The 19,205-nt window shown below is 45.9% G+C and overlaps 7 protein-coding genes across 7 annotated transcripts; 3 read left to right on the forward strand and 4 right to left on the reverse strand.

Annotated features, from left to right (window-relative positions):
* Nucleotides 1-2,325: 2,325 nt before the first annotated feature.
* EYB26_000787 (uncharacterized protein) lies at nt 2,326-4,907 on the reverse strand (the record flags this gene model as incomplete). Its single annotated transcript, XM_054260101.1, has 5 exons — nt 2,326-2,422; nt 2,481-2,607; nt 2,661-4,389; nt 4,451-4,546; nt 4,620-4,907. 5 exons carry the CDS (start codon nt 4,905-4,907, stop codon nt 2,326-2,328), a joined length of 2,337 nt encoding a protein of 778 aa, XP_054116076.1.
* A 1,990-nt stretch (nt 4,908-6,897) lies between these two features.
* Nucleotides 6,898-8,947, forward strand: EYB26_000788 (uncharacterized protein; the record flags this gene model as incomplete). Its single annotated transcript, XM_054260102.1, has 6 exons — nt 6,898-7,169; nt 7,242-7,334; nt 7,399-7,606; nt 7,667-8,654; nt 8,706-8,770; nt 8,849-8,947. The coding sequence occupies 6 exons, from the start codon at nt 6,898-6,900 to the stop codon at nt 8,945-8,947; spliced, it is 1,725 nt and encodes a 574-aa protein (XP_054116077.1).
* Nucleotides 8,948-9,459: 512 nt separating this feature from the next.
* On the reverse strand, nt 9,460-11,082 carry EYB26_000789 (uncharacterized protein; the record flags this gene model as incomplete). Its single annotated transcript, XM_054260103.1, has 1 exon — nt 9,460-11,082. One exon carries the CDS (start codon nt 11,080-11,082, stop codon nt 9,460-9,462), a length of 1,623 nt encoding a protein of 540 aa, XP_054116078.1.
* A 635-nt stretch (nt 11,083-11,717) lies between these two features.
* Nucleotides 11,718-13,571, forward strand: EYB26_000790 (uncharacterized protein; the record flags this gene model as incomplete). Its single annotated transcript, XM_054260104.1, has 5 exons — nt 11,718-11,890; nt 11,960-12,238; nt 12,293-12,468; nt 12,530-12,897; nt 12,957-13,571. 5 exons carry the CDS (start codon nt 11,718-11,720, stop codon nt 13,569-13,571), a joined length of 1,611 nt encoding a protein of 536 aa, XP_054116079.1.
* A 412-nt stretch (nt 13,572-13,983) lies between these two features.
* Nucleotides 13,984-15,296, reverse strand: EYB26_000791 (uncharacterized protein; the record flags this gene model as incomplete). The annotated part of the gene is made up of 4 exons (XM_054260105.1): nt 13,984-14,317; nt 14,383-14,546; nt 14,882-15,108; nt 15,170-15,296. 4 exons carry the CDS (start codon nt 15,294-15,296, stop codon nt 13,984-13,986), a joined length of 852 nt encoding a protein of 283 aa, XP_054116080.1.
* A 395-nt stretch (nt 15,297-15,691) lies between these two features.
* EYB26_000792 (uncharacterized protein) lies at nt 15,692-17,054 on the reverse strand (the record flags this gene model as incomplete). The annotated part of the gene is made up of 3 exons (XM_054260106.1): nt 15,692-16,032; nt 16,098-16,404; nt 16,482-17,054. 3 exons carry the CDS (start codon nt 17,052-17,054, stop codon nt 15,692-15,694), a joined length of 1,221 nt encoding a protein of 406 aa, XP_054116081.1.
* Nucleotides 17,055-18,252: 1,198 nt separating this feature from the next.
* EYB26_000793 (uncharacterized protein) lies at nt 18,253-18,930 on the forward strand (the record flags this gene model as incomplete). The annotated part of the gene is made up of 2 exons (XM_054260107.1): nt 18,253-18,289; nt 18,362-18,930. 2 exons carry the CDS (start codon nt 18,253-18,255, stop codon nt 18,928-18,930), a joined length of 606 nt encoding a protein of 201 aa, XP_054116082.1.
* Nucleotides 18,931-19,205: the final 275 nt, after the last annotated feature.

Here is a 19,205-nt window from a genome sequence, read left to right on the forward strand (position 1 = left end):
ATTCTTACCAGAGTAGTCCACCTGGGTAAGGATCATCGTCCACCAATCTATTCTGTCTGCCAGTATACTTCCACTTGTCTGGCCCAGGGTGGAGAGGGTCTGAGTTGTCGAACTGATGCAACGATCGTCATTTATCCATTTTTCTGTTTTTTTCTTTTCTTTTTGCGTTTATCACTTTCATGACTGTCATGGTTACGAGGTAACGGAGTGCGGAAGGGCATTTGGGAGGTTAGGGCTAGTGATTAGGGATCTTTTAAGCTGGACAGCCAGAGTACGGATTTAATATCGAACACTAACTCGCAGGCCGTTGCTTTTATCTATTTTGTCTATCGCGGGAATAAATTGAGTTAACCTTCCATATCAAATTTCACTCGGGTCAGGCTATCCGTAGTCTCTGAGCTCTGTATCGCGTTGCTCTAAGAAAGACATCCACGATGGATGATGTCAGGTCGTCTGCAATCGATACCTAAGGTTGCGACGAATACGATTGAATGAGTTAATCAACAAAGTTAATTTGCAAGATCATCTTAGGTAATCTAATCATAAGATTTCATAAAATTCCGTGGCTCTCCGCACGGCTATGATGGTGTATAACGGCCGAGTTAGACTGTAGATGGGATGGCTGTGCAACGTCAATAACTATCGAATCAGCTTTTTATGACGGCCACACACCCAATGGCGACTCCTATATTTCCGGATTACGGGTTTATCAGCCACGACATTGACGGCATGGTGCCAGGTGTGTCGAAGATTCAATGTTTCTGCCTAGTTCTCTAAGGCCACACCCATCGTCGTTGAAGTCACAGCCCTGATCGATCGACGGCAAAAAATGATGGATGAACTCAGTGTCGGCATGTCACGATTACATATTCAATATAAAACGGTCGATCTGAGAGATATGACGGAGCTCCTGTCTAGGTAGGTAAGCGCTTAGAAGCGTTTTAGTGTCTAATATCCATGTCCAATCCCCATTGTCCAACCAAAATACATACCTACGACGTATTTGCTCAATATCACGCCAATTCCGAGGAGTTTACCCTAGCCACATACAAAGTACACCATGATCTTTTCACACAACAAACACAAAGATATCATTACCATACAAAGAATCAACATGCCAAAGATACATGCCAAACCATCCAAGCAATACAGTACAATACATTACCAAAACATCATACTACAGAGTATGCAACACGCCCCACAAACACAAACCCTGAAAAAATAGTTTCCATAGTCATACCCAAAACAGGTAACTGACGGGATGAGCAGTGGTACACAATTCCAGCCAATGCGTAGCTCCACTGGGCGAAAGTGCGGAGAAGTCTTCCACAGTTTTTTTTTTTATATCTGGATACTCTTTTTTTTTTTTAACACGTACGTCCCTGAGTATCTGATCTGGTACCTAGATAGTAGGGGAATGGGCTGGGTCATAATGACGGCGGTGATTTCAAACACATCAATATCAACTGACCGGGCATCGTGTTGATCTGGTGGATATCAACGACACCGGATATACTCAATATCACTGCGGATATACTAACAAGAGCGACAATATGTACAACTATGTACTACAAAACCCCTAATTGGTCATGACTGTAGCTTTCTCTCGAGTCGTACATTTGTACCACCTCACCCAATTTGTGTGTTGACCAATGCACTTTTGCAAGTTGAAACAAGAATAGATCGTCAAGTCTGTGTAACAACTGCCGTGCAGAGTTTGAACCTTGGAAGTGTTTGAAATGCTTGAAGTGCTTGATAGGGAGATACGTGTCTCTCAAAACATTTCCGGGGATCAATACGGCTTAGCCATGTTCCAGGTACATCGTTCAAGGTCGCAACATTTGGCCAGATGATCGATCGACTACGTTTCCAATGATTTCATTGAAGATATCAGAGTTCACAGCTAGGTAGATTACCTATTCATAATTACTTGCAAAAGGCCGAGAGTGTATATCCCAATGCTTGATTTATGGTATCTCTATCTTTACTATCCCATAACAATGCAAACCCGTGTCATGACCATGTAGTTAGTCTCGACGTTCCCTGAAAGCCACCCGAATATATAAAGCAAATGCCTGACAGGAAAATATCGAATCAAAAGTGCTGGCTGTATAAACAATATTTGCAGGTGGCCACAGTATGCCAAGTAAGAAAATCACAATAAGAATCCGCGACGGGCGATTATACGCGAATAGACCCGGGCGCTGCCATAACCTTGCACGTGTGCATCAAGTGCCACAGGGATGTCGAATTAAGCCCTTAATGGTAGACGAGCTACCTATTTGTATAAAACCGAACATGCATACAATCAGTATCAGAAGTCGTTTACCGTGTGATGACCAACGAAAACCCATCAACCCATGGACCGCAAGATCCAGAAACCCCGGCGATGCTATAGCCCCGAGGAGGTATCAAAGCATGTCTACATTCCGGTATCAGTATACGTTTGCCAGCATATTCAATATCCTGCCATCACTTACCCAGATCCGCCTGTGGCGTTCCCGTATACCCCCGATTTTCTTCCAAAACTCGTAATAATTTCAATGCCATCAATCCAAAGACCAGCTCGGACATAAAAGCCTAGTAAATGCTCTCCTCGTCGTGTGTCTGCGTAATTGTTAGATCAAACTAGTCACAAAGACCTCCAAATAGAAACTGACCAAAAACAAATTCATCACCACCGGGCTTACCCCCGCGCTTGCCGAACAATTGACTGGTTGCATCTTCATAACAGAATTCAAGTCCATCAAGAGCATAGCCGTGATATACCTTGATGGATGTCAACAACTTCTTCTGAATGAAAACGCTATCCAGGATAATCTCCTGAGGTTCGCTGCCTTCCAATTGTGAAGCCCCGAGTTTGCTACTCCGGAAGCCCATTTGACCCTTAGGAAGCTTGACGATTGACTTTTTCGACTTGAAAACGCCCAAATCATCTATTGTATATGTTCCAAGATTGCCTGAAAATATCTCAACCCGAATTTTTCTCTTTTGCTGGTCAGGCGGAAGGAGATTTCGCAATTCAGTTTCGGTGATAGCCACTTGTTTCGGTATGCCGCTGTTCGGAGATTCGTTGTTGATGAACTCGAGATGATGGCGACAGAGATCATCGCCTTCCGTATAAAGCTCCAAGTAAGCCACACCCGATGCCGCCGTGAGCAATATTTTCCCATTTTCCACTGGCCAAGCCTGAATACTGTCATCCAGATGACTGGGAGGGTCGCTTGGTAGACGGAAGCAAGGATGAAATCTAAATCTAAGCGCATCGAGGCGATGCCATGAGCATTCATCGGCTGGCAAGCATAATTTGAGGCCGTGGGATTTAGTTCGAGTCGAATATGGCTCGCGAGTGACGAAGGTTCGATTCAAACGGGTATAATCGCGTAGCATGATACCAGACTCTCGGTGTGGATTACCAAACAGGTGACCGACTTCATGCAAATGGGCGCCAATGCCAATATTTGCTGCCTCCCAGTTACTCCCCGCTTCTCCACAATCGTTCGCGACATATTTAGTGTCCGTTTCTGTACAGTCAGAGAATACGGAAGCCACCTCCTCCAAACACGAGGGATAGCTGTGAAGGCTGTGAGAACCGAATATTGCCATCTTTATGTTACCACCATCGGAACCTAGAGCGGCGTGTGCGGTAATCACCTGGGATGCGGTGTCCCAATGTGAATCAAGCAGCAAAACCGAAACATAACGATTCTGCTCAGGATGTGGCCGAAAGTACGCCGTCACGGCTTCTTTTGCGATGTTAAACAGTTCGTCTTTCTTCGTCGCGGGTCTGTATTGCTGAGCTATATTCAAGTCCCGTAACTCGGCCACAGTCTTTTCGGTTCGCACAATATGTACTTTGGCTTCATTTCTGATCTGCCCCGTAGAAGTGTCCCGTTGGCTTAAAGTACCCGTTTGCCATTCTTCTTCCAACCTAAAACATCTCCTACCGAAGCTATTCCTAAACATTTGTTCGCCGGTATATGCTTGCCACAAGTACGCAGCCATTCGATATTTCTTAATGGCCACATCGAGATCATTGCCCTCGCTTTGGATTCGTTCAGGTGTCGAGTCAAATGTCCCCGGAGAATCCTTTCCAAGGAGTATGACCAAGTCGAGAGGTGGAGAATTTGTCAAAGGAAGGTAATTGATGCTATGCCAGGATGAGTGGCCGGAGCTTGAGCTGGAGGATAGTTTTGGGGAACTAAAATCGAATCGAAGTCGATTTGGTCCCGGCACCAAATGAACAAGGGCCTTGAAATGTGAATCGGAAACGGGCCAAGTCGTCGCCGGGAAGCCATCATGGTTGTGATGTAGAGTGACGGTTCCGTCTATTGGACGCTGCCGTGGGTCGCCTATGTAGCCGGATACTAACAATACCTTCTGATGTACCTAGAAAAACAACCGGATCATGAGTAAAATTACACAGGAAAGGCGTGGGACCGATCCATACCCATGAATTATCCGACACGGAAATGATGCGTGGGGCATATGGCGAGGATGCAACGGGTGTCCGAATAGAGCCATTTGCGGGCGAGCCGTTAGTCGACTACAATTGTATGGTAAGCTTAGTATCTCAGAATCAACAAGTCTCAAGAAATAGAAAAAGCAGGGCCACATACATAGTAACTGTGTCGGTTGGATTGGGAGGTTATCGGTACGGGACGTTGTGGGAGCGGCGACGGCACTGGCGGCACCGCGGACCCATCTACTGCCTCGTTGAGGGTACTGAGATTAGGAGAGGACAAAGATGGTTTGATCGAAGAGGGTGGCGTTGTCGAACTGTCTATAGTTCCTATTGTCGAGGAGGACTGACCGCTGGGCGCATTGCCGTTGGATTGAGAGTCGGTTGTGGTGGTCGTTTGGAAGCTGGCCTTGGACCGCCGCCGAAGCTCTTTGAATATCGACATCTCCTTTTCCTGCTAGCTGTTTCCTCCCTTTTCTCTTTCTTTTCGTTTGCAATTGAGGTCGGCTAGAAGCACAAGCGGGAGGACGGATCAAAGGAAGAATCAGATGCGCCGCCAACAGGCGGTATTGCCCAAGAAACTGGTGGTGGTGTTGAGCAGAGAGAACAGAAATTAATTAATGGCTTGTTTTGCTTGACGAGTTGGTTTAATCGAATTAATCGATTTAATCTCGGGAAGGCTTGCATTCCAAGCTTTGGCCTGGCCAAGTGGGGAAGGCGCGGAAGGGGAACCTAGGGAAGTGACGTACGCTTGCGGGAAGGGGGTACGACTGCCTTGGAACCATGAAGTTTAAACAAGAGGCAGGCGCCGACCGGTGAAACACCTCAAGGGAAGGAAACAAAGACACCAAGAAACAGCTGCGCGGATTGCTGTGTCTTTACAGCTACGGCGTCGTCTGGAATGTCAAATTATTGATTCATTTCACTCAAGCTACAGGGCAAGGCTGCCTAGGTGACATATCGCAATTGGACAGGTGTTGTGGTTGCAGTCGAGCTGATCGCCGGATGAAGACAGTCCGTGACTCCGTGTGCCCCATGCTAAAAGAAGAGATGTTTTGATTTGTCTCTGAATACGGAGTATAGCTACATGTAGACTACAGACCAACCGTCAAGCTGTGCTCTGAGCATCATCCTGTGCAGTTATTGTCTACTCCGTAAAATGACGACGCCCAGTTGTACAGAGTGAGAACAGAGCAAGCATGCTTGATGCCTTGTCGCCAAGTAGCTTGTGGTGATACTTGGCGTCAGGGGTCCTAAGTACTAGCCTTTTACGGATTAGTCCGGATTCGGATTGGCCACTAATATTAGGAATTGCAGCCTGAGGCGTTCATGACGCTCGGGAGAAGTAGGGCTAGGGCTAGTGCTACGCCCTAGTGTCGTGTACTACATACGATTGCTGGCGATAGCCTGGTTTTAGTGGTTTCAATGAAATCAGACTAACTTAACTGCGAAAAATTGAGGGGAGGCCCATTGTTGGAAATCATTTTCAAACGCCCTCCGTTAGGCCTTGGATACATAGGAGAAATGGGGAGAGTACTCCAACTCGCCTATGCTCACGCTCTGGATAGGCCGTGACCCACGCATGATCATCAACGATGCTTGGGTCGTTTCTGAGCTGCTTGAAAAGAAGTCCGACATATTTTCTTCCAGGCCACGATCAGAGAGTATTCATCGCCTAGTTCTTGACGAAGCTGCACAAGCTCGGGAGGCACTCCGGGAGTATGATGGCGAAACCAAGATTACGATGGAGGACGCAGCGCTGAACCCCGCGTTGGAGTAAATCACTTGCCAGCGAGCAATTATCGTGATACAGTACGGTTCTGTTCTTCCAATATTCCAAAATGATGTATTTTGTGTCGTGTATACCTTAGAACGAAGAACCTTCTTGGACTCTAGATGTAGTTGATAGCAGATACAATTTGCGATAAGAATTAAATAGTGAATCCCCTGTTGCTTACCATCCCTTTCCCCCCTGCTCTCGGCTGGTGTCTTTATTCTAGCCTATAGAAGGAAGCAATGGTGGGAACATGCTCCATATGCATCTCACTAGTAGTCAATCGTGTTCTAGATTCGATGTACGAGGGGCACGGATATGGGGTTTGGGGTACAGTATGGAGTAAGTTGGGGTAAAGAGCGTACCCTAAACTAGCCAGATCTGATAAACCCACATGGGAACCAACAGAATGTGGAGATGCTTGTGGAAACTCCTGCCACATGCACATACTAAAGGAAAATAGACTCCTGAATTACTTAACACGTAAATTCTAGCCCGTGGTCGCGCGTTCTGGACGGGTTAAGCGCGAGGGAACCCCATAGCCTAGATCGTCTATATTCTGTATTTAGTAAACAGCTCTTCTGTCCGACACCGACTGAAAAATAAGAAAAGAAAACTATATCCGGAAACAAGGACTACACATAGTCCATGATCGTCAACCATGGCCTCTACCAAGTTACCTGTCCGGTATGAGGACCCAGAATACCAAAAGACACACACAGCACTTTTCAGCAATTCCACCACGAGGCCGCTGGAACGAACTCTACCACCAGGTGTCACGGAGGCTGATTTCCAGGCCGCGATCAAAGAATTTGTTGCCGCGCTTGGTTCCGAAGGAGTTCTGATTGGAGAAGCTTTGGTGGATTACATTGATCCTTATGAGCTCTATGAGGATATCAGTTCTGAGCGGAAAGTTCCGAGTGCTGCTGTCCTGTTAGTACTGATCACTCCTCGACTCAAAGGAAGCCTCCAAAGTTGTGACTCTACTGACCAGGTGCGGTGAAGGCCTCGATCTGTCAATGAGCTCCAGGAAGTGCTCAAGACAGCCAATAAGTTCGGTATACCGGTGTGGACATTTTCGAGGGGGAAGAATCTTGGGTAAGTGAGCCCGATTTTATTACACTAAATTACACTCCCAGCTAACAAGTCGTGCTGTGACTAGGTATGGAGGGCCAGCGCCTCGTGTCGTGGGATCCATTGCACTTGACCTGCACCGTATGAATAAGATCATAGAGGTCAACGAAGAGTTCTCTTATGCAGTGGTCGAGCCAGGTGTTACATTCACGGATTTATACGAATATTGTGTCAAGAACAAACTCTCGGTCTGGCCAAGCGTGCCATCATTGGGATGGGGAAGCGTGGTCGGAAATGTAAGCAAAAAATTTCGTTGTCTTTTGACTAGAACACTAACTAATGGAGTAATCCTCAAGACTCTAGATAGAGGGACAGGCTTCACGCCGACTGCTACCCATCACCAAAACATCTGTGGCTTGGAGGTTGTCCTCGCCGATGGGGATATTATTCGCACCGGACAGTTTGGCATATCTAATTCAGAATCCGCACACCTATCAAAATTCTCCTTTGGACCCTCTATTGAAGGTCTCTTCTTACAAAGCAACCTAGGAATTGTCACAAAGTTGGGCATCTGGCTGTTTCCACAGCCTCCAGCATTTGCCTCCTGTACACTTGATGTGCCAAACATTGAGGACATCGAGCAGGTTGTGGATCTGTTCCATGAGCTCCGCCAAAGCGGTGTCATTCCCAACACTATTTATGTCTCCAGCATTGCGGAATGGTTTTCGATGAAAGGGCAGCGTGAGGAGTTTTGGACTGAGCCAGGGCCAATTCCTGCCTGGAGAGTCAAAGAGTTGCAGGAAGAATTGGGTCTCGGATACTGGATCGCTAAATTCGGTCTTTATGGGCCAACAAAGATTGTTGAGGCTCAGCGCGATGAAATCCATCGCCTTATACAGCAGAGAATTCCCACGGGTCGTTTCAATAGTAGTATTTTTAGCGGAGAACACGGCCGGCCTCTGAAGGCCGAAGACGTGCCACCCGAAGAAGGCGGCTTTTTTGTTGGTATTCCTTCTCTATGGAGTCTGCCCATGGTCAAGTATAGGCTTCCCCTGAGAGGAGGTGGAATTGGCGGTCATATCGACTACTCCCCCATTATACCAAGCTCGGGTAAAGCGGTTCTGGAATGGATTAAAATATCACAAAAGATCTGTGAGGACAATGGCTTTGACTTGTTCTGTGATTTCTTTATGCACGAGCGTCATATTATTTTTGTCAACTTCACCACCTTTGACAAGACGAACCTTGAGCACCGCAGCGCAATTCGAAAGATCTTTCAAGGGCTCTTCAAGGAGGGCAAGGCGCGTGGTTATAGTGCGTACAGAACCCACGTGAATTTCATGGGTAAGCCAATACAAAGACCATGAATGTGCTCTCAAATTAACCCGATCTTAGATATCATTGCCGACTTCTACGACTTTAATGACCATGCCTACAGCCGATTTGTAGAGAAGATCAAGGTAAACATTCCTTATATCAACTCGCTCCCCCTCTCGCTGTCTTAGTAAATGGTACAATGACTTACATATGCCCTCCAGGATACGCTTGATCCACAAGGCATTCTCTCTCCTGGAAAGCAAGGAATTTGGGGCAATCGATACCGTAACAGCTCCCTCAAAATCACATCGGTCCTATAGCCAGCAGGAAAATAGAGTATCATATATGCCATAAAGCCCTACTAGCCCATCATTGGAATGCAATCACTACTTCGTACTTTTAAGTTGAGTATTCCCCGTTTCATATCGAATTAGAGGAACTGAGTGGGTTTGTTAGAAAGCATTTTTTTATTAGTTTTCCATGTTCTAGTGTATCGAAAAGAGAATCTTTAGCGCAGGTGGTTGCACGTTTGAGCAATTTTCCCCTACATAGTTGCATCTGTCATAAGCATTGGTCATCGATCAGGGGTTGGACAGCTATAAATTTACCATTCTTCTCCTCCATACCTTTTGCGCCAACATATTCCATGTTAGGATCTCTTAGTTGAGCATTCGCATTGAAAGTCTAGATAATTGGATTGCAGTTGATGATTTAAAAAGAGGACATAGAACGTGATTTAAGATATAGATAGGTTCCAAAGTTTATATAGAGAGTGAATAACTACAAAATTCTGCATACCTATGTAATCTGATGTTCTTTGACCTCAGCTCATTCACTCTCCCCGAGAGACGAACTTCTGCCCAAGCTTGCTGGATCCCCAATAGGCGCGATATTTCTTTCCAAATATGAACATGATAGGAAAAGTGAAATAAAGGACAGCTGCGACTGCACAGAACACCCACATGACCTTCAAGGGTCCGTCGCGGGCCTCCCAGTCGTTGACAAAATAGGAATACCCAAATAGAATGAGATTTTTGACTGCCATTGAACAAAGGAACATCTCGGTGCTCATCTCGCGGAATGCATCTAGAGCATAGTTGGCAGTTGGAACTAATTGAAACATGATTCCAAATAGCCCTAAACCGTGGAGGAATGCGGTAAGATAGTACGACTGGCCGGTGCTAGCAGCATATCCGAATCCCACAAACCCTGGTATTGTCAGAATAGAAACAAATCCGATGAGTAGCCTGTATTCCGGCTCAAAATAGCCGTAGTTCTTGCGCGAGCATCGTCGAGCGATGGGATCATTTGTAAGACCCACCAGGATCGAGGAAAGTAACCCACCAATAAATGGGCCAAGAGACAGATATCCAACACCAGAAGCCGTGAGTAAGTACGGTGGTGCCGAAAAGATCGAGGAAAGAACATATGCTGTAGCAACATAAATGCTGAGAAAGTAGCCCGAGGAAAGTATAAACCACAGAACCGCGAGGTTTGTGCAGGCTAGCAATGGTGTTAAGGCGAGAACAAAGAAATTTTCGTCTGAGTATGACCCGGTGTAAATCCTCAAAGAACTGATATAAGACTGCTTGGGTATGTTGAGTTGTTCATTCGTTCTAATATCCTCGATAGCCGTCTCGCTGGGGGATTGTGAAGACTTCTGTTGAAGAGGGTCAGCCTGGCTGAGTTGGCTTTCAGGCGGGCTTTTGTATTGAGTCTCGGGTACGAAAAGGAACTGCAGGACGAGTTGCAGTCCTCCAAAGACAATCAACAGGTGAAATAAATACTTCCAGCCCAGGTTGGCTGCGATTGGGCCACAGATGACGGAACTGAAGTTGGAAATGGCTCCGAGGAAGAAACTTATCAGTGCTGTATACAAGCCACGCTCGTGAACAAAGAACAGGTCCCCGATCATCGCCAGGGCAAGAGACTCGTATGCGGTTACTGATAGACCCTGAATGATTCGAGCGGCTAAAAGTCCCTCATAGTTATCGGCTGTTGACCCGATGATGCTGCCTATAACCCCAAACAATGACGAAAACAGGAACATAGGGCGTTTACCCCATTTTCGTGCAAACGCATTCACAAGTAGGACCATTCCAGAAACCACCAGCACCTGATAACCGCTCGCTTGAACAACCTTTGGCACAGATGTGTCCAACTTCGTGGCAATTTCTACTAAGCCGGCGTTGAGCAAAGGGCCGACGGTGGCACCAAGGAGAATAACACCGAAGGAGGTGATACTAATCATAACAAGCTTTTGGGACTGAGGGAAGTTGAGCGGATTATTTGGATCATCGTTTGGTTGAGGGTTCAAGATGATGTGCCCATTTTTGCCTTTGACGTGCTTCAGTCCACGTAAGTCGTCGATGGACCCGACATCTGTATCGTCGAGGAGTACTGTACCGGGGACATAGGTCTTATCTTTCGGTTCGAGGATACCTAGATATCCCATTGTTGCGGCGGAAATTTGGGATCCTTCTTGCACAGAGAGAATAAACGGTAGGAAATTGAATTCGATTCAGCAGCTTAAACAGGCTCTGAATAATCAGAGAGGGTCTTATCTCTTCAAGATTTGCAAGGGTTATGGATACTAAGAGCATTAATATACCTCAACTGCAAAAGACCCTTTGCATGTCTAGCGGCGAACGCTACTGATCCTTCCCCAGATTTCCCCCATAAATTTGGGGTTGACAGGATCCACATCACATACTTTAGTCTGTATATTGCACGTTTTTCTTTGATATGACTGACAAAGCATGGACCAGGATTTCATGCGAAAAATACGCTTTCGCAGAACTCCAACTGGTGGAGAAGTTGACTAGCGATCACGTTGTGATTGGAGATTTTTGAGCCTTGTAGCATTATATATTAGGATAATGATGTGGAGTAAGGTTTGGGGAATACTCATGTGGAGAGAGTCTGCATATTTGTTGTTCATGTGGGATAACCCACTTGACATCTGGAATGTTGATGCTTCAAGGGTTTCAACCAACAATCTAATGGGGGAACATGGTCTGAGCAATGCTTTATGAGCGGTCTGGAACCGACCAGTCAGGCTGGTGACAGGTTTGCAAAGTATAATGCAAAATGACAGTTACTCACATTCTTTCTCATCTTCAGTTAGGACAGGTGCAGGGAAACGACCATGGATCAACTGTACAGTTTTTAGGGCTCAAGTACGGGAATATAGCGAGTTCGCTCTCCCCTCCAACAATACGTGATGGGAACAACAGCGACATCTTAGACGCTACACAATTTGGGTAAAATCTATGGACCGTTAGGTATCAAGACCCAATAATGCTAATATAAGTACTGTGATCGTCATCTAGGCCCTCTGCACCGTCTCCCCAGAACGGAATAGAGAACGAGTTCTCACACATTCAACACCCTCTACCATATAGTCCAAATAAACAGTCGGCAACAGAATGCTTGAATCTCAATATCACTGTGCCGAAACATTTCTCTTCCTCGGGTAAATTACCGGTCGTCGTCTTCATTCATGGCGGCGGCTACTCAATAGGCTCCAACAGCTGGCCACAATACGATTTCCGGCGTCTCGTCGACCTGTCGGTCCAGAATTCCAGTCCTATTGTGGGAATTAACATCAAGTAAGTCTTTATAAAACAAGTCCGTGATCTATGAGCAGGGGTTAATTCCTACAGTTACCGGCTTGGTTTGTATGGATTTCTCCACTCAGAAGAGCTGTCTTCTCAGGGGTATGTGCAAAACAACGCTTTGCATGACCAAAGAACAGCCCTACTATGGATCAAAAAATATATCGACGGATTTGGGGGCGACCCATTGAACGTTACGGTGGTTGGCATAAGCGCGGGTGGAGGTAATGTTTTGGAAATTATCAGTGTTTCGTTCTTTGATCGTATTGCTTACTATCCCAACAGCCTCCGGAACTCTCCATTTGCATTCCAAAATCCCGCTATTCAAGCGTCTGGTTAGCATGTCTGGTACAAACCTCCTTCTAAAGCCACTACCTTCGCTTGTAAATGAGATCACCTACAAGCGTGTGTGTGAGGCACTGGGCTTAGAAGGCCTCACCCCTGCAAAGCGTATTGACGCTTTGAAAAACTTACCAGCTGAAAAGACCTTGAAGGCATTACCCCCAAATCTGCCCTTTCTACCAAGTATGGGAGGGGACTTGGATCTACCTGTTGATGATTATGAATCAATATATAAAGGGGAGTCTAGAAATGGTGTCCATCCGGCCAAGTCCTGGTGTGAGCAGATAATGATTGGTGACTGCCAGATGGATGTAAGTCGATTCCCAGAAATAGCCTATAAAAATATGTTATTTCCTCTAACATACGGCAGGGAAGCATCATGTCCTTAATGATAGGTCCTCCGAGTGCCGAAGTTGTACAGCGCTTCAAGAGAACCATCGAGAATAATCTAGGTATCGAAAAAGCTACTCTGGTTTTTGATGCCTATAACATCACCGACACGGCGTCTTTTAATGACAATTACCAAAACATCCTGAACTTCTGCAATGATATCGGATTCCTTGCCCCCGTTCTGTGTTACGCCCATGGATGGGATGCCAATGCATTTGTCTACTTCTTCACCGAGCCGAATACCTGGGAGGGCCCCTGGAAAAACCGGGCGAACCATATTCTTGATGTCGCATACCTATTCCAGAACTATAAGGAACATCTTAGCCCCGCCCAACAAGAGACAGCCGCAGCCTTCGGGATAGATCTCATAAATTTCGCCAATGGACGTGCTCCATGGCCTGTTTTCAATTTCGCTGCTAAGGAGATCAATGCTAAGGTATATGGAGCTACAAACCCGGAGTCAGTCAAGTCTAGGGTTGAAGTCGTTTCTGGGCCAAGTCCGCGGACAGAACGGCGTCAAACGATCTTCAGCCTCTCTCTTTCGATCCCGCTCACTCGACTGTCAGAAGCTTGGAATGCATTCTTAACAGGGTAGTGATTGGAGCTTTCTCTCACGGTGATCATTATTCTTCTCTGCGACGCTTTGATGTACATACCTAGCATTGACCTTGTAGATATAAATCTACTTATAAATTCTTGAATCACGTAGGTACCTATAAGAGACCACGGTCACCTAGATACCTAAAATAATTGACACATAGCTTTCGAAGAGCTTTCTCATCTTTGTTCACCCAGGTATATAAAGTCTAAGTAGATTGGTCATTACCTAGGTAGTTTCGTGAAAAGTCTACCTAGGTATGTTTGAAATCAGTTCAGATAACAAAGTTGACATGCTAAAGTTCTTGAATAATACCACACTAATCATGTATTTTCTTCCTCCTACCCTGAATTAATATCAATGAGACTACCTATCAAGTCGACTATAGACGAACGACGAAGCTTCCATATTATAAAATGGCAATAGCATTGGGCGGTGATCCAACGCCTCCCTTGATATTCAATGGAGCACTTGTGAAGAAAAAGCTCCACTTCTGTCGAGCAGCACAGGTATCACTCAATTCTTCGAGGTCCCAGAGCTCTCCAATAGGTGTTCCCCATTGACATAGAAGCCACTCATGAAGGCAGCAATCTTTTGGAGGCCACGCCTCGAAGCTCATCGTGTCACTAGCAACAGCAGAAAAATGCTTGCCGTATAACCACTGTACAGATTCCATTGTGCTCTCCATGCCAATCCAACGAGCTCCTCGGATACCATGTGCCCGTTCAAAAGCATTGGCCTGGCTGTATCATAAAAAAGAAGGTTTATAATCTATGGAATCAAAAGGTAGAATTCTATAAAGACTTACTGGTACCATCTTAGGAATCCTGTGCGTAGAATGAAAATATCACCCTGCTTGCATTCCGTACCCTGCCACTTCAGGACATTCTCGATATCAGAGAGTGAAATAGCATACTCAGTGATAGCAAAAGGCACGGTCTGATCGGCGTTATTGTCCTGCCACCATCTCAGCTGCAAGGTATTGCATTAGCATGTTAAAGGCTGGGATAGGAACTAGAATGTTTTTGTATTACCCAATCCACTAAGACTCCTCGGCCAACGATACCTCCTCGCCGACATATATCTGATTATCACTGATGATAAGAATTCATTTGCTTCATCCGGTAGGCACGAGAAAGCCTGGAGATGACTCTTACTATGGATTCCGTTTTGGTGGGTCGTTAAAGCTTCCTTCATACAAAGTCCATTATAAAAAAGCCCCTGCTTCTGGATGGACCACTGGTTGAAAGTAAAACATGAATTAGTTTGATTTTAAGTCATTATTAGGCATAGGAAGTGCACTGCACATGCTTCAGACTATCCCACTGGGAGCTTGTCTGCGTGTTTATTCGGATCTCGTCATCCAACCCAATGAAGCCCTCTTCCGTCATGTCTTTGATTCGATGTTCCAGCGGTATACGTCCCATAGAAGGGCAATCCAAGTTGTCCATGGACCAGTCCAGTTGCACATGTTCACCGTATTTGATTTCTCTAGAGGCATTGAGCACCACAGAAGGTGTCAAAAGGTTGAGCGCTAGTTTCTGATTAGGGACCGAACTGCATATTAATTAGAATAGGGAATGATGATGAGGTACTTCCTAGCTCATCCTTTTCATCTCCCTTGTCGAAAAACCCCCATAATGAACCCTGAGGTTGACCGGATACAACAGGTAGCTCCCCAAAAGGTGGGAATTGATAATCACCACCTTTGCCTTGGTCCATCGTCTAGTTTCTTGTGGACGATTCAGCGGAATGCGCACGAGAGTCAGTAATCTAGGTAAGGCATGCAAACTCAGGCGGATGGTGCGGAAGAGTTGGTAATCATGGTGTCTTTAAGTCCTAGAACATTTGGAGTTGGAGGCATTTATACATCCCCCGCATGGCAGCCCCTTTTCCCCAAGGTGGAGTAGCCATACTTCACTATCAGTGTGCATTACAACTTCTGTCACGTCCCCATCAACTCACGGATGGCCCGCAAGGTTAATGTTACAAGTTCTGAATATAGTGGCACGCAAATTTTCCCTGGGAATTTTATTGAATACAAGTCAGCTTAATACCTTGAGGTATTCTTGTAATATTAGTACTACTTTGCAGCTTGTTTCAGCGCCCAATTGTGACTATGGATTATTATGATAGTGCTTTGTAAAATCATATTGAAGGGCCATAGCCGCAGCTTGTAACCCTTTCAAAGCACTTGGATCAGACTCTCCCCTTTTGAGCATTTTCAAAAACTCATCCTCTTCCAATGCAAGATCGGGATCCTGGTCAAACAACCGCCTGATGTTCTCGCTTGAGACAGGATTGATGATATCGTTGTACTTCTCACGGCGAACTTTGTTATAAAGGTCGAGTATGCTATCACCAGCATACCCTTTGTAGATGCCGTATAAACAATCATACAAATTGCCAATATCAACTATACCGCCTGTAAGGCCTAATCCACCAAATGGATTGCACACTTTTGATAAGAGTCAGTTAAATGAAATGGTCTCGTCAGTTGTAATGAAAAGAAGAATGACATACAATGCGCTGCATCGGCCGCAAGAAGAAAGCGGCCAACTCTCATTGATTCGGCAAGTCGTTGATGAATTTTATAAGGGCTAAAGTTTACCATTCGGTAATCCTCAGGTTCTGGATTACCAGGGAGCATAGTCTTGAATTTCATAGGCTGACGTTCTTTAAGCTCCTCGAAGCTCAGTCCAGGAAGCTCCCCATAAGAAACCCGCCACATACCGTCGGTGGTAATACGCGCAGCCATATACCAGTGTTCCGGATGAATGATAAAACTTGAATCGATGGTGAATCCGTGTTTCTCAAATGGATAATAAATCTGAAACTCTCTCTATCAGCATAAGGAATGTCGGCTAACACTTGTGTGTGTTGCTCAGTTCGTGCAAGGTATCTCACATTTGTAGCAACAATCTGCTCGTCCCAGGTAAATCCTGGAAAGTTCAAGTCTCCAAATAATTTGCGGCGGACTAAACTATTTGCCCCATCACATCCAACAATGTAGTCCGCTGTGAAAGTCTTCTCCCCTTCAGGGGTCTCAACAGTAACCCAGGCGGCATTCTCATCCTGTCCCAGGTCAGTGACTTTGTGGTTGAAAAGGAGCTCGACGGCTGGGATTTGGTCGAGGTGTTTTCGAAGAATTCCATTCAGCTGGTTCAATGGCAGGCAAATGAGCGGATGTTCTACATCTTCTGGCTTGGGAGAATAAAGCGTTGTTAGGATGTCTCCGTGAAGCTTCCGCCAGCAAACTCCGTCAGGAAAGAAGCCTCCCGCTGCTTTGATATCCTCAAAAACGCCTGCCCTTTGAAGTTCCATGACTGCTACTGGTGCATAGTGGGCTGCGCGCGGGCGATCATCTAGCTCGTTCGCCATTTCGAGTAGTTTCACCGGAATTCCTTGTTTCCCAAGCATAATGGCGAGAAGCACGCCACTTGGGCCCGCGCCGACTATGAGAACAAACGGTTTAGCCATTGCATCAGGATAAAAAATATGGGGGAGTCGCTAAATCTTTGTTTCTCCTGTTCCGTATGACAAATACTCGAGCAAAGCAAGCCAAATGAATGCATACTCTATCACTAGTATTTATGCTAGAGTGATACATTACACTTATATGAATTTACCCCAGCTCCTCCACCCAAGCCCGGCCAGTCGAACCCATCAGCTGTTGGTTTTGTACACGGCAGGTAGTACATAGACTTCCACTGTTAGAGAGATAAGTAAATCTGTGGGGTTCTCCAAACTCTCTGGCGCTGGCACCCACATTACATATTAGAAAGGAATTCCCCGCACGAACTTCGACTTAGGAATCCGTCAAAGTCAAACGTAGCAAGCCTTCACAGTAATTTGCATACCACTGGAGGGCCCGCAGTCGTCAATGAGTTCTTCACTATACCGGGTCGAGTGAGGCTAAGCCATTCGACGCTTTACAGAGTCGGTTCGCGCGAGTAACTAAGACATGGAAGAGAAGCTTCATAGACTTTTTACCGTACTCGATTTCCCGGGTTTCTTGCACTTCTGTCCTCCCCGGCTATTACTTCGCATTGCGATCGAAGGCACTGCAATCGCATACCTAAATTAGATCTCTCTTCAATGTTTTCTACTTGGTTGCCATAAATTGAGAATGGGGTAATCTCACAGTCGCCACTATGCATTCTCGTCAGGTATTGTCTCGCAGCTGCGAACAATGCAGCCGTACTTTCTCGAAGCCTGAGCGCTCAACTTGCGGCGTCATGAGAGATCACGTATGGGCTGTATTGACGTCTTTCTAATTTGTACCCCTACATGCTAATATAGCACTAGATACTGGTGAACGGCCGTATCAATGTTCAATATGTGAAAGAAAATATGCAAGACGGTACGATTCTGGTATCCACCTCTAGACTAATGAAAAATGAGACTAAAGCCAGACAATAGAGATGTGCTAACCCGTCATCTCCGAAGCTATCACCAAGATGGACAGCAAAAAGGAGTGGAACATAACGAGCTTCCACACGTAGTCACAGCGATGACAGCAAGAAGGTCGAATACTGTCTCATCCTCGAGTAGCAACAGCGAGCGATCATTGGAAGCCAGCGAAGGTAAGCTCTGCGAGCTGTGAAGATGCCATCTGTGTGCCTTCTTGCCAGCCGGACAGTTTTGAATCGGTTTCCAGATTTAGCTAGAGAACCTCATGTTACAATGCAGGACAAATCCGGTCATTCACAAAGGTACATAATGGACTACGATGCCCTGATTTTTTTTCAGACTAGCCACGATTCTAGAGCTAACCACCCTGATAGAACCCGCTCGAGAGTCTTCTCAATTCGACGTCTTGATGAAACAGAGAGCGAGCGATAATCTAGATTCTGAGCCCCATCAGCAACAACCTTGTGCACGGATAGATTCTGGACAAGTCATACAAACAATTTCCATGAGTATGGAAAGCATGGAATCCTCTACCTTGCAGAACCTCTCACTTTTGCCGGATTCCTTTGATTTCCTAGCTCAGATGATTCTTGAGGTCCTTGGGGACTCGTTTCTGTTCCAACGTCCTCTCATTCGCCATCAGCCCAACAAACAGAATATGGCCGGTATTTCTGACGAGCGACTCCAACTGATTGAAACGCTTTGGCCGGCTCCTATGAAAGCAGAAGTTACAGCGCCATCACCAGTTTGCTTGAATGATATAGTATCGCATCCAGCAAACAATCTTTTCTCGTCCCCCTTAATCGGAGTTTTTAGAGCGGAGGAAAATCCTTCGGAGCTGGATTTCAGCATGGCGATTCACACAGGCTTGTCGGAATCGGTTGACACATTACTGCCACAGTTACGTGAAAGAGCGAAACAAGTCTCGTTCTATCTCACATGATTCGAGTCCTGACTTCTTTAGGATTGACAGCCAACAACTTGATGCTGACGCGCTTCCCCCAGCCGACGTTCTAGATTTATGCCTCGATCTCTATTTTAACCACTTTCACTCGTCGTACCCTATTATCCACCGACCGACCTTTAACGCCTCTCAAACGCCTCTCAAACGCCCACCATATTGCTCTTCCCGATGTGTCTGATCGGGTTGATTGTAATGAATCGAAAGGCTGCCAATACATGGGCGCAAAAATGTCTCAGAGAATTTACAATTTACTT

The sequence above is a fragment of the Talaromyces marneffei genome, chromosome 1, assembly GCF_009556855.1.
Source record: "Talaromyces marneffei chromosome 1, complete sequence".
In the NCBI taxonomy this organism is placed as follows: Eukaryota; Fungi; Ascomycota; class Eurotiomycetes; order Eurotiales; family Trichocomaceae; genus Talaromyces; species Talaromyces marneffei.